General features: G+C 41.2%; 1 protein-coding gene across 6 annotated transcripts in view; it reads left to right on the forward strand.

Annotated features, from left to right (window-relative positions):
• Positions 1-687: 687 nt before the first annotated feature.
• EIF4E (eukaryotic translation initiation factor 4E) overlaps positions 688-14,436 on the forward strand; it is a 41,322-nt gene continuing 27,573 nt past the window's right edge. For 2 of the 6 annotated variants that reach the window (XM_054253126.2, XM_002745571.7), the window contains exon 1: positions 688-730. In XM_054253126.2, coding sequence (XP_054109101.1) covers positions 713-730 — 18 coding nt within the window. In that variant the 5' untranslated portion in view covers positions 688-712. Of the gene's footprint in view, positions 1,136-14,436 lie in introns of all 6 variants that reach the window. The other 4 variants (XM_035293274.3, XM_035293275.3, XM_078366780.1 and 1 more) reach the window with 4 other exon arrangements.

A 14,436-nucleotide genomic window follows, 5' to 3' on the forward strand; every position in this document is an offset into this window, starting at 1 on the left:
GGGATAGGAAAAGCTGTCCTCTCCTCCACTTCGCCCCAGGCCGGTAGCAAGCAGATACAGCGGGCGGTTCTGCCCATCCCTTTTCGCAGAGATGGCAACGAGTGACCACCAGCATTAGCGGAGCCGGGGAGAGGGGAGGGTTGATTATTGCCTAAACGACTCTGCATCGCTGCCTCTTTTTGAAACTAAGAGAAAATGGTGGGAGCTCAAAAGAAAAGTAGGTAAACACACAGGCAACTTGTCCGGGGACCTCGACTAAGCAAATGAAGCCTAATTGTGTGTGCTAAGCCTGCAGTTCCCAACCTTCCGGGGAAGATGGGAGGACAGGGCGACAAGGGCCACAGAAGGCATGCCTCGCAGTAAATGTGACCGCAGCTATTCAGGCGGAAGACCTGAGGACTGCAACTACCCTCCAGCACGCGAGTGTCCGCCGCGCTGCTACCCATCGACCACGTGACTAGTCTTTTTTAAAAAAAACTTCTTTGCCTTAAAAAAAAAAAAAAAAAAAAAAAAAAAGGGGGTGGGTGGGGGAGAGACTCCACTTCCCAGAAGCCTCTCGTTACCCACGCAGCCGCAGTCTTGCGCAGGCGCCGCCAGGGCCAAACGGACACGTCTGTCACGTGGCCAGTAGCTGGCCAATCCGGTTTGAATCTCATTTTTTTCCTCTCTCACCCCCCCTTCTGGAGCGGTTGTGCGATCAGATCGATCTAAGATGGCGACTGTCGAACCGGTGAGTATTGCCTTTAGCCCCCACCCCCACGGGTCCCCGCGCTCCGTCTCTCTTCCGACTGGGGGAGTCCACGGGACTGCGTTCCCGGCGCGCACTCTACCCTTCGTCGCCCCCTCCCCCTCATGTTGGACCTGAACTCCCGCGGACAAGTGGGGAGGTCCCGCAGGCTGGCCGAGGCGGCGTGTAGCGCACACTTTCTGGTGGGGGCCCGAGAGCTGGGGGAGCGGTGTGGGGGAGGGGCGGCGTGGCGCCTCCCGTGGAGCCGCGAGGTATCTACAGGGTGGAGGGTAGCTGGGGCTCTGTGCTGGGTGTGTGGGGATGGTGTCTTCCTGATCGGAGGGCGCGGGGCCGGCTCCCAGCGAGCACTGGTATCCGCAGGCAGGGTGGGCGGCGAGCCGGCCTGGAGTGAGTTGGAGGAGGGAGCTCCGGGGAAGCCTTTCCCTTCCTCCAGAGCTCCAGCCCCTGGGCTCGGGTGTGGGGCGCGCGCACGTCTTCCTTAGCCGGGTTGACTGGGGAGCCGGTGGACGAGTGTTGCCGGAGGGTGGGTTAGGCGGGAGTGGTACGGTTGCACGCACGCAGGAGCTTCGATCTCGCCTCGGGGAGTTGAGAGGGGCGAATGCCTGTTAATCCACGGTGCTGGAGAGTTGGAGGGGTTTGCGCCAGGGGAGGCGAGAAAGATTTGGGGTGGGGAGGAAGACTCCTGTCTCACGGTCAAGCTCTCCAAGTAGAATTAGGGATGGTGGTGTGAGAAGGGGTATCACATTGTCCTCGCCCCTCCATGCTTGGGACTGGGCTGTCATGGAGGAGGGAAGGGGGTGGAGCGAGGCCTACTGATCGCTTTAGCGGGTCGGCTAGCCGGCCGGACCTGCTGCATTTCACACGCGCCGGTCTTCCATTCATTCATCCTTTCCGCGCAGTGCGCACGCCTCAGAGAATGCGAATGGGTCTAGAGCCCTCTGTTCTTCGAGTCTTTATCGCCTGGAAGATTTCTGAGACGCAGTTTATTGGAAATAGAAACTTTTAAATTTACTTTTCCATTTGATTTTTTTTTTCCTCTTTATCCATGCTACAGGCTTTCCTTTGAATTTAGGCACCGTTTTAAACTTAACTGAAGGAAGTTGGTCCCAGGGTAGAAGGTTTGTAATTACTCTTAAAGCAGAGAGTATTTTTTTTCTTATTTTGGTTTGCCAGTACCGGCTCACTGAAACTTCTGGGCCCCCGTTGCCTTTTTAGAAATGACACAGCTAAGTGACAGTGTCTTGGGTACATAATGGAGTTTATTAGCAATCAGAAAATCTTTCACACTCTGGAACCAGCTAGAACTTGGTTGCCAGATACTTTTGTGTCTTTTGATGGTAGCCTGTGGTTTCGCTAATGGTTTACCAGTTTGCTTTGACTTTTAAAGACTTTTATAAAATGATTTAAAAACTCTTATAGACTACACAGAGGCTTATTTTTCATTGTGTTGGTGTAAACTCTGCTTACCTTGTCAGAATTCAAGGCAGCTTTTTTGCTTGCTTGCTTTTTTTTTATTGGCACCAGTTTTCATTTATGTTCCTGGGAGTTAGATCGAAAAACTCTTTAAGTTGTTGATATAGTAAACTAACTTTAGGACATTAATGCTACATAACACTGATGAAGGATAAGTTAAACCCTTTTGACAGGTTCTGATGTCCACTTTTGACTAGATCTCTTCCCCACTATACTGGTGTCAGTACAAAGCATTACATCTGGTAATAGGAGCAAGGCTACAAGTCTGCAAACTACAAAACAGTAATGAATTCTGTTAAGTTTCTGTCACATTGAGATCCCTTGGATTTTGCAGTTAATGCAGTTTTGTTTCAGCAGCACAGAACAGAACTACAAAGCGATGAAGGACTATTTTGAGCTAGTAAATATTAAAAGCTCCTGATATATCCAAGGTCTTGTACCAAGTGTTCTTTAGGATATAAAGTGATATAAGATGTGACTCTATACCTTGTCGAATGTAAATTCCTAAGGATTTACTTAATTCCTAGGGGTGTGGTCAGTGATACAGTGTTTGTTCTGGTGCAGACTGGGAGATTTGGATGGTACATTTAAATTTGGGGAATAGGGGAACCTGAAAACAAAGTGTGTGAAGGTGGAAACTAAAGTATTTTGAAAATGTATATAAAATAGTATCAAAATGTTTATTTTTAGTGGGAAATGAAAATTTTTAGTACTTTTAATGTACCCTTGTCCACAGGCTAGTTACGTAGAATTATTTTTGGCAGTTTTAAATAGTTGGATTTTGTGTGTGGAGGGGGTGCAGGATCTTTCTCTGTTACTGGGGCTGGAGTGCAGTGGTGTGATCCTGGGCTCAAGAGATGCTCCCATCTCAGCCTCTTGTGTAGCAAGAACTACAGGCGCTGGCCACCATGCCCAGGCCACCATGCCCGGATAGTTTTTAAATTTTTTGTGGAGTTGGAATCTCGTGATGGTTACCCAGACTAGTCTCAAACTCCTAAACTAAAGTGATTCTCCCACCTTGGCCTCTCAAAGTGTTGGGATTACAGGTCTGAGCCACCAAGGCTGGCCTGGATTTATTTTTGAAGCAACTGGTAAGAATTGGATTGTACCTGAGGTACAATCCTGCAAAAGTCGTGAAGCCTGCAAAAGTCATGTTTTTTGTTACTTCAGCTAACGTGTGAGCTTCCATAATGCTTTTCTACTGTGCGTGATCATAAACACTTAAAAAGAACCATATGTTTTTCCTGCCTATCCCATTATTCATAGGTATCTCGATGATTTTTTTCCATGGACATGACGTAAACTATTTTCACCTTGATATTGTTGTGTGTTCTTCTCTTTGTATGAGTTCAGTTACGGAAGATGTGGCCCACAGATATTAAATTTGTTGAGAAGCTTGAAAGAGAAAAACATTTTACCTCTTAACAGATAATTTGGCAAAAATTTAAACATTAGGACAAAGAATACTCTGCTATTATTCTATTGGCATTTGAATTGGGGCTAGGTCAAAATTAGGTTTAATACCAGTGTGTGAAAATGGCAAGGCAGTTTCCTTAGGCCATCTTACCTCTAGTGGGTCTTGTTTCTTTGTAGCTTTCTCTTTATTCTACATCCTTCAGTATTAGAATTAAATTTTTTTTGTAGTTCCTTTTGAGGTAAGAGATTAATTTTGGTTTCTTTAGCTTAACTGAAGGTATATAATTTTTAGTTCTTGAATTTTTTTTTTTTTTCCCAAAGATGGGGTTTTACCATGTTGGTCAGGCTGGTCTTGAACTCCCGACCTCAGGTGATCCGCCTGCCTTGGCCTCCACCAGTGCTTGGATTACAGGTGTGAGCCACTACGCCCAGCCTAGCTCTTGAATTTTTTAAAAGTCTGTTGATTTCATAAGTAAATCAACTTGGACAATCAGCTGATCTAATGCTTTTTTATACTTTGGAAACGTGCTTTGTACTATGCAGTTTATTAATAAGAGTAAATAAGGCTTAAATACATATTGACAAATACATGTTGTGCTGTTTAATTCATATTAATGAACTATTGAATGCCAAGCAGACTGCAGATTAATTTTTTTTTCCTTAGTGAAAGAACCCACAATATCAGAGTTCCTCGATAATCCACATAAATTTGGTTCTGGTGTTCCTACTCTAAATTTCTTCAATTAAAAGAAAAAATATACCAGCCTGGTGTGGTGGTTCATACCTGTAATCTCAGCATTTTGGGAGGCCCACGCAAGTGAATCACTTGAGGTCAGATGTTTGAGACCAGCCTGGCCAATATGGTGAAACCCTGTCTCTACTAAAAATACAAAAATTAGCTAGGCGTGGTGGCAAGCACCTGTAATCCCAGCTACTGGGGAGGCCAAGGCAGGAGAATTGCTTGTACCTGGAGGTGGAGGTTGTAGTGAGCTGAGGTCATGCCACTGTACTCCAGCCTGGGCGACAGAGTGAAACTCCATAAAAAAAAATATGTATATACCAAATTTCACACTTCATTTTATAATCTGAGTTAATATACACAATTATTAGACTTAGAGAAATTCAATGTAGACGCTCAGTTTACACACAGAAGTTGCAGAAGGGATAATATGCAAAATGAATTGTGTAAGCTTACTCTCATTTGGACAGAAAACTGTAGGAAAAAAACATTTAAGTAAAATATTGTTTAATTTACATAAAGTGAGGAATATGATAGAAGTACCAGTATCCCTGGACATAACAAGTAACCTGTGAAATGTTCTAGCAATGGTAATTTCTACTTTTCCTCCTTTGCTACCATTGGAAATTTCCTTAATCTGTTAGTACCAGTGAGTTGCACCATTTTAGTCAGAGACTTTTGTGAGAAGTGGAAATGAGCATGGGTTATAGTCTTATTTTAAAATCTGAGTTATCTTGAAGACTGAAATTTCTTAGTTGGAATAAAATATTTTATGGTGATTTCAATTTTTAAATGCCATATTCAAAGATAATAGTTTGTTAACTGTAAGGAACTAGATAAAGTTGACATTGTATGAATGTTTTATACTCAGATATATCCATGCATTTACATATCATTTTCCTTCTTTTCTAGGAATTTCACATCGCTGCTTTTTAATTATCAATCCTTTACCATTAGCAAGAAATGCAAAGCCTGTGACTCAGAATCCTCAGATGCTCTCCTATCCCTACCATAAAAATCACTAGTGTTCTTTCATAAGTCCTTAATCATGGCTGCAGGAAAAGAAACGGGCTGGACTTGGTGGCTCATACATGTAATCCCAGGCTTTGGGAGACTAAGGAGGATCACTTGAGCCCAGGAGTTTGAGACCAGCCTGGGCAACATGGCGAGACCCTATCTCTCCAAAAAAAAAATTAGCTGGATGTGATGGTGTGCCCCTGTGTCCCAGCCACTGGGATGGCTGAGATGGAAGGATCCATTGAGCCTGGAGGTCAAAGCTGCAGTGAGCTGTGATCACATCACTACACTCCAGCCTTGGTGACAGAAAGAGACCCTATCTAACCAAAAAAAGAAAAAAGGATTTTTATTTATTTATTTATTTTTGAGACAAAGTCTTGCTCTGTTGCTAGGTGCCAGGCTGGAGTGCAGTGGCACAATCTTGACTCGCTGCAATCTCCGCCTCCTGGGTTCAAGCAATTCAAAGCTAATTTTTGTATTTTTTAGTAGAGATGGGGTTTCGTCTTGTTGACCAGGATGGTCTGGATCTCTTGACCTCGTGATCTGTCCACCTCGGCCTCCCAAAGTGCTGGGATTACAGGTGTGAGCCAGTGTGCCTGGCCAGATTTTTATTTATTTTTGAGATGGAGTCTCACTCTTTCACCCACTTGGAGTGCAGTGGCACCATATTGCCTCACTGCAGTCTCCACCCCCTGGATTCAGACTTCTGCCTCAGCCTCCCGAGTAGCTGGGACTACAGGTGTATGCTACCACACCCAGCTAATTTTTATATTTTGAGTAGATAAGGGGTTTCACCATGTTGGCTAGGATGGTCTCGATCTCATGATCTGCCCATCTTTGGCCTCCCAAAGTGCTGGGATAACTGGCGTGAGCCACTGTGCAGGCCTTTTTGCTAGTTTTTTCAATGTGTATGTAAATAGGCAGTACTTTACGCTATTCAAAACTCAAGTTTTATGCAAAAGAGTACACAGTCTCCTCAAACTGATCTGTATTCAGGCAGATGACCTAGAGGCAACCAGCATTGTCATTTGTTTAACTTAGAGATTTGTGCATATACAAGCAAATATATATATTTATAAAAAGAAAATGGTAGCCAGCTATGTGCAGTTTTCTGGCACATTGTGTTTTTCACTTAATGTGTCTTGTAGAGCATTACATATCGGCATATAAAGCTTCCACTTCTTGTTTTTTTGATGGTATATGTTACACTATATGGTTTTAACATAATTATTTCTATGTTAATCAATATTTAGGTCATTTCCAACCATTTGCTATTTGAAACAGTACTGGGATTGGGTTAAGTACCAGTATTCCTGGACTTAGCAAGAAACTTTTGAATAAACTTTCCTCTGTATCATTCCATATACGAGATAATATATTGTAAAATAGATGTTTTGACAACAAATTGAAAAATTTTAAACTCTGTTGGTCAAATAAAACACTTTTGCAACTATAATTGGCTTTCAGGCTACAATTTTCTTTTAGTGCTCCACCCTTTTTCAAAATAACAAAATGGTTATGTGTAGAAAAGTATAAAATATGTACATAAGTTTAAAAAAGTTTTTTTTTAATGTCCCTTTTCGGTGCCAAAAGTTTTTTTTAATCTTGACTTTTTTTTCCTTAAATTTTTTTTCTTTTTATTTTGAGACATATTCTCAGTGTTGCCCAGACTGGAGTGCAGTGGTGTGATCTCTACTCACTGCAACCTCCGACTTCTGGGTTCACGTGATCCTCCTGCCTCAACCACCCCGAGTAGCTATGACTACAGGTGTGTGCCTCAACCTCCCGAGTAGCTGGGACTACAGGTGCATGCTACCACGCCCAGCTAATTTTTGTATTTTTAGTAAAGATGGAGTTTTACCATGTTGGTCAGGGTGGTCTCAAACTCCTGGGCACAAGCAGTCCTCCCGCCTTGGGCTTCCAGAGTGCTGTGATTACAGGTGTGAGCCATCACACCTGGCCAGGTTTTAGATTAGTAAACTGAAGAGCCGTGTACCATGACCTAGGACATCATAGCAGCATTTCAACTTTTTTAGTATTCCATGATTGCATTCTCGTATGTTTGGCCCCTTCTCCATCTTCTTTTCTGACTTTTGAATTAATTATTTCCTTGCTTTTTGTTTTTTCTACAATATTCTGTGTATATATCTTTCAGCTATGTTTAATTTTGAAAAAGCTAAAAAGCTGGATGGTGTATAAGGGGAAAGATGGTATTGCCACTGTTGGATGAAGGCTTATAAAAATATTTTCTCCTTGATAGTTTGGCTTCAGCTTCCTGTAATTTCTACTAGAGCCTTGAGGAAATCAGTGGGCATGATCATGAACATGTCCTGGGAAACACAGGACTTATAGTTGTGAGGCTGCTTTGTGGACCAGGCAATGAATTTTCAGTAAGAGAGTGGTCTTTGGGAATATGCTGCTTTGTATCTTGTTTTAAGATTAGATTAAAGGTGAACTCTGTTGATATGAAATTATCTAATTTGGTTAGCAGGGTATAAAGGAGAGAAGAGGAACTTAATGAACATGTGGTCAAGCAGAGTTAAGTAGAAAGTTTGGGCTGGACACTTGAGCATTTGGGTTTTGTGTATGTGTGTGTTTAGAAAAGGTAGAATAAGGCTGGGCACAGTGACTCCCGCCTGTAATCCCAGCACTTTGGGAGGCCAGGGCGGAGCAGATCACGAGATCAGGAGTTTGAGAGCAGCCTGGCTAACATGGTGAAACCCTGTCTCTACTGAAAATACAAAAATTAGTGGGGTGTTGTGGCAGGTGCCTGTAATCCCAGCTACTTGGGAGGCTGAGGCAGGAGAAGCTTGAACCTGGGAGGCAGAGGTTGCAGTGAGCCGGAATCGGGTCATTGCACTCCAGCCTGGGCAACAAGAGCAAGACCTTGTCTCAAAAAAAAAAAAAAAGAAAAAAAAAAGAGAAAAGAAAAGGTAGAATAATAGGCATTTTGATCATAACAGCCTTTAAATCACATTGCTCCAGTCATATTCACCTGAATCTCATTGCTCTAGTATGGACCGTTGCCCTGTATATGGTAAATATTTGTCTTCCCTGGATCTCCTTTTACCATGTTCCTGATTCTTTCATTGACTTTTGTGTTCCACCCCTCCATTTGCTGTGCCCTGTATCTTCCTCTTATTTGGTTTCTTGTCTCACTTTGATGGGCGACATCTCCAGCAGTTTTTTGAATACATAGTAAAAATTTTTTTGAGACCTTGAATATTAAGCATCATACCTGTACTTTGGCTGAACATAGAATTCTTCAGGATTCTGACATCATGTTCCATGGTGGACTTCCGTTGTAGCTGTCGATGACTCTGAAATTATTCTGATAGGTTTTTAAAAATTGTTTTAGTGTGACCTGTTCCTCTCTTACCCTCACTCCCTAGAAATTTGTAGACTATTTTTTTTGTTCCTGTTTCACAATGATATACCTTAGTATAAGTCTGTTTTCATCTATTATACTGGCTACTCATTGGGCTTTTTTAATATGGCAACTCATGTCCATCACTTCTCACAGGTTTATTGGTGATTCTCCTCTCTTTTTTCTTCTCTTTGAAACAGTTACTCAGATATTAGATCTCTTGGACTAGTTCTCTGGGAAATTTCATTCATTTTTCAGCCTTCACTTTAAATTTCCATTTATTTTGAATTTCCAGGTATTAATTTTCTCCATTCCATTCTTTTTATTTCTTGTCCTCTGAATATTCACTTTTATGGCTTCCTGTAATTGTTATATACATGCAAAATCTTAACTTACTCCTTTGAGGAAATATATAGATGTGTGTTTGTTTGTTTGTTTTGGAGACAGAGCCTCACTCTGTTTCTCAGGCCGGAGTGCAATGGCATCATCTTGGCTCACTGCAACCTCCACCTCCTGGGTTCAAGCAGTTCTCCCACCTCAGCCTCCCGAGTAGCTGGGATTACAGGTGCCCAACACTATACCCAGCTTATTTTTGTGTTTTTAGTAGAGATAGGGTTTTGCCATGTTGACCAGGCTGGTTTTGAACTCCTGATCTCATGTGATCTGCTCACCTCAGCCTCCCAAAGTGCTGGGATTACAGGCATGAGCAGAAGCAAAGTTTTGAAAAGGAAGAGCAAAGGTGAATGGGGAGCTTACCCTACCATGAGGAAAAACATTAAAGGTAACAGCTGGGCACAGTGGCTCATGCCTGTAATCTCAGCACTTTGGGAGGCTGAGGCGGGTAGATCACCTCAAGTCAGGAGTTCGATACCAGTCTGGCCAACATGGTGAAACCCCATCTCTACTAAAAATACAAAAAATTAGATGAGTATGGTGGCGGGTGCCTGTAATCTCAGCTACTTGTGAGGCTGAGGCAGGAGAATTGTTTGAACCCAGGAGGCAGAGGTTGCAGTGAGCCAAGATAGCGGACAGAACAAGACTCTGTCTCCAAAAAAAAAAAAAAAAAAGTAATTTACAAAAATATGATATTGGCACAGAAGGGGATGTGCAGATTATTGGAATACACTGAACAGTCCTGGAGTAGTTTCAGATGTATATTTGGGCTTTAATATAACTGTTATATTTCATTTGGAACATTTAGATCGGTGTGAAAACTGTAATCTCAACAACTAGGTGTTCTCTGGTGATATTTGGGTTCACTTGTTTGTGAACTTTTTAAAAAAATTTTTTACCATATCCCTCTTCGTACCCACCCCACCTTTAAATACTTAATTGTCTGCTGGGTGCAGTAGCTCATGCCTGAAATTCCAGCTCAGGCGGGTGAATTGCTCAGACCCAGGAGTTCAAGACCAGCCTAGGCAACATGGTGAAACACTGTCTTTACTAAAATTATTAATACAAAAAACTAGCTGGGTGTGGTGGCATGCACCTGTAGTCCCAGCTACTCAGGAGGCTGAGGCAGGAGGATTGATTGAACCCTAGAGGTCCAGACTGCAGTGAGCCGTGATTGTGTCCCCGTGATCCAACCTGGGCATCAGAGCGAGACCCTGTCTCAAAAACTAACTACTTAATTTTCTTAGAGCAGTTTTAGGTTCAGAGAAAAATTGAGCAGAAAAACAGAGTTCCATAACTTACTCTTTGCCCCGGTGCAGGCACAGCTTTCCCACTGTCAACATCCCGCAGCAGAATGGTACATTTGTTAGAATTGATGAACCTAAATTGACATGATTGTCACCCAAGTTTATACTTGACATTAGGATTCACTGTTGATGTTGTACATTCTGTGGGTTTTGTCAAATGTATAATGATGTGTATCTACCGTTATAATATCGTACAGAATGATTTTACTGCCCTAAAAATAAATCCTCTTGTTCTGCTTGTTTATACTCTCCATCAACCACTAATCTTGTCTTTTCTATAATGTCACAGAGTTGGGATCATACAGTATGTAGGCTTTTCAGTTTAGCTTTTTTCACTTAGTTATATGCATTTAAGTTCCTTCTGTGTCTCTTTATGGCTTGATAACTCATTTTATTTTAGTTCTCAGTAATGTTTCATTGTCTGGATGCACTACAGTTTAGGACTTCTTAAAATAGGTCAAGAGCAAAAAAAAAGTGCTCATTTTTTATATGGTTCTATAATCTGCTTTTCTCCACATTTATATTAGTGCGGTTTTGTTTGTTTGTTTTGAGGCAGAGTTTCACTCTTGTTGCCTAGGCTGGAGTGCAATGGTGCCATCTTGGCTCCCTGCAACCTCTGCCTCCCGAGTTCAAGTGATTCTTCTGCCTCAGCCTCCTAAGTACCTGGAATTACGGGCACCCACCACCACGCCCGGCTAAATTTTTGTATTTTTAGTAGAGACAGGGTTTCCCATATTGGCCAGGCTGATCTTGAACTCCTGACCTCAGGTGATTTGCTCACCTCTGCCTCCCAAAGTGCTGGGATTATAGGCATGAGCCACTGTGCCTGGCTCACATTTATATTAGTTTTAAAGTAATTTTTACAAACATGTTTAGTGCTTGCATCATAAATGCCATGGTTTATCTGTTACCTTTTGGTTATATCTGTTGATAGATATATTGTTTCTTAGAAGTCTAATTGCTGGGTTAAATAATGTAGATCTTTTTATTTTAATTTTATTATTTTTCTATTTTCTCATTTAGCTTTAACTTGAAACTCAGTAGATACTTTTACATTTGGAAGCTTGATAGTTCATTAACTTAAACTAGGTAAATAGAAGGTTACATACTCTAGTTTTGGGGACATATGAAACTATACCTGATTTTGTACATTTTTTTTAAGAAATGTATTTCTTCAAAATATTTTCTTTTGAAAGGTGATTTCAAAACCTTGTTATATAAAAGAGGCAGGTGGGGTGGCTCACTCACTTTAGGAAGCCGATGTGGGTGGATCACTTGAGGTCAGGAGTTCAAGACCAACCTGGCCAACATGGTGAAACCCCATCTACTAAAAATACAAAAAAAATTGGCCAGGCACTGCAGTTCCAGCCACTTGGGAGGCTGAGGCAGGAGAATCACTTGAACCTGAGAGGCAGAGGTTGCAGTGAGCTGAGATCGTGCCACTGCACCCCAATCTGTGTGACAGAGTGAGAATTCGTCTCAAAAAGAATGCATCCAAGTTTTGAAATTGTTTATTTGAAGATCAGAAATGCAAGTGTGGACTCTTGGGATTTTTTTTAATTAATAAAATACGTTAAGTATAGCTTGCTGAGTATTCAGAAATATAAATCTTTAGCTATAGCCCTACAAACTCAATCAGCTCCATTCACTCATGAGTTTATTTTGATTAAATAATTAGATTATTTAAATAGAGTAAACAGCTGTTGAATTTTTATAGTATTTTTGGACAATGCACAATTTGTACACATCATTACAACTCTTTCCTTTAGTTACCCAGCTAATAGTGATTTTTAATTATTGATTAGATGTCATTTTACATTAATTGAAAAGCACTTTAAGAAGTATTGTCTTTTGAATCATAATTGATAGATGATGTCTCAGGTTCTTTTAGGTGAAAAAAATTTTCCATGTGAGCAATGTTTTAATGTTGAAAGATTTGTATTTTGCTAGATCTCCATGTGTTACTTTTCTGCCTCAACTTTCTAAGGGAGGTGTACCAAAATCATAGTGTTGATCCTTTATTACAGATAAGGAAGAAGACCTGCAAAATCCACAGCCACACTTCCATGGGCGATGTAGCTGGTATTTTTTTTTTTTTTTTACTATAAATAGGTATTTGAAAACTAAAAACCAAAACAGTTTAATTATCTGAGGCAGTTTTTCAGTGTTTTCACCAAATTTTTTGTTCCTTACAAGACAGGTGGTGAGACTATATTTGTTCTTGTATACTAGTTAATTAATTACACTACTTTACATATGGGAGGGTGCTGTGAGGAAATACATGGTTTGTTGAAAAGAATTGAGGACTGGCAGCCGCTTGTTTTATGGTTATCCTGGCCCTCTGTCCCTCCCTTCTCATGGTGCTTGTGGGACCATGGCTGATCCTGGCCTGAGACAAAAAGACTCCTGTGGTGAAGCAGTTGGTCAAAGAAAAAGTGATGAGGCAGGGTGTGGTGGCTCACACCTCTAATCCTAGCACTTTGGGAGGCTGAGTTGGGCAGATCACGAGCTCAGGAGTTCAAGACAAACCTGGTCAGCATGGTGAAACCCTGTCTTTACTAAAAATACAAAAATTAGCTTGGCATGGTGGGGTGCGCCTGTAGTCCCAGCTACTCTGGAGGCTCAGGCAGGAGAATCACTTGAACCCAGGAGGCAGAGGTGGCAGTAAGCCAAGATAATGCCACTGCACTCTAGCCTGGCAGCAGAGCGAGACTCTTGTCTAAAAGAAAAGAAAAAGAAAAACTGATGTATGAAAAAGAAGGAAAACAACAAGAAGAAAAGAAAAAAAGAGAGCTGAAGATGATGAAAACGATGCCATTAAAAAGCAGGCAGAAATCCTGCAAGAATCCCAGGCGATAAGCTTGATTGACAGCACAGGTTGGAAGCTACATATACCATTCTTAGGCAGTTGTTAGAAAGTGAAAAAGACTTGGAAGAAGCTGAGGAATATAAAGAATACTTAGTACTGGATTCAGTGAAGTTAGAAGCCTGAAACTTTTCTGTATAAGATGTTTTTTGCATTAAATCCTGGGGTCCAGTTTACGTTTAATTATTTTTGACCACTGCTTTGTGTTCAGGTGGGAGAATGTGATTCTTTTTATGTGGTTGTATACACTTCTTTGCCTGATTTAATGTGTCAAATAAATGACAAAACAGATTCTGAGTGGATACTAGAAGGAACAGAAAAGTATGAAGTTTGTTTACATATTTGTATTAAATAATGTTCTCATTAAGGTTATTTGTACACATAAAAGAGATTTTTACTTACACCTAACCTGTGTATGTGTGTGAGATATTTGACCAATAGGTATTTAGTGTCCTGTTTTGCATAATAATATAAACTCAATATATAGTTGCTTTTTTTTTCCTGGTAGTGGAATTTTTTGTGTGTCTGGGAGGAAAGGTGAGGTGTACCATTCATGCCGTTTTTACTCGTTTATTGGCAGTGACATGGCATTGGCAGGATGAGCAAAAGTATTGAGCCTGAAGCTGTAGAGCAGAGCACAGTGTATATTATAGGGTTATGTTGCCTAGAATGAATCTTTGTAACCATATAATTTATTCAGTCCTGGCCATCTTTTAGAGTGAATGAGAGTTCTAGTAACAATTATACTGATACAACGAACAGGTTGAATTAGGACATGTGGTATTTGTAGCTGTAAACCCTGGTAGTCCCAGATTTAAATGACTTGTTTATTTTTCTAGGGCTTGGTTTTATCTGAAGAGTGGACACAATAGTTGTTTCACAGGGATTGTGAAGATTGACTATATTGAGAAGATTTATGATACATTGAGATAATATGTATGAAAATGTGTAGCACATGGCCTGATAGTCACTGCTTGGTAAATGCTGCCTATCAAGTAAAAACGCATAGTTTGGATGGGGTGTGAGCTTGTCAAAATCATAAAGCACCCCCTTTTCTGTTCTTACTATGCCTATCCTGCCCATTGTTTCATACCTTTATTTAATATAGTG

Source organism: Callithrix jacchus, chromosome 3 (genome assembly GCF_049354715.1).
Source record: "Callithrix jacchus isolate 240 chromosome 3, calJac240_pri, whole genome shotgun sequence".
Lineage (NCBI taxonomy): Eukaryota > Metazoa > Chordata > Mammalia > Primates > Cebidae > Callithrix > Callithrix jacchus.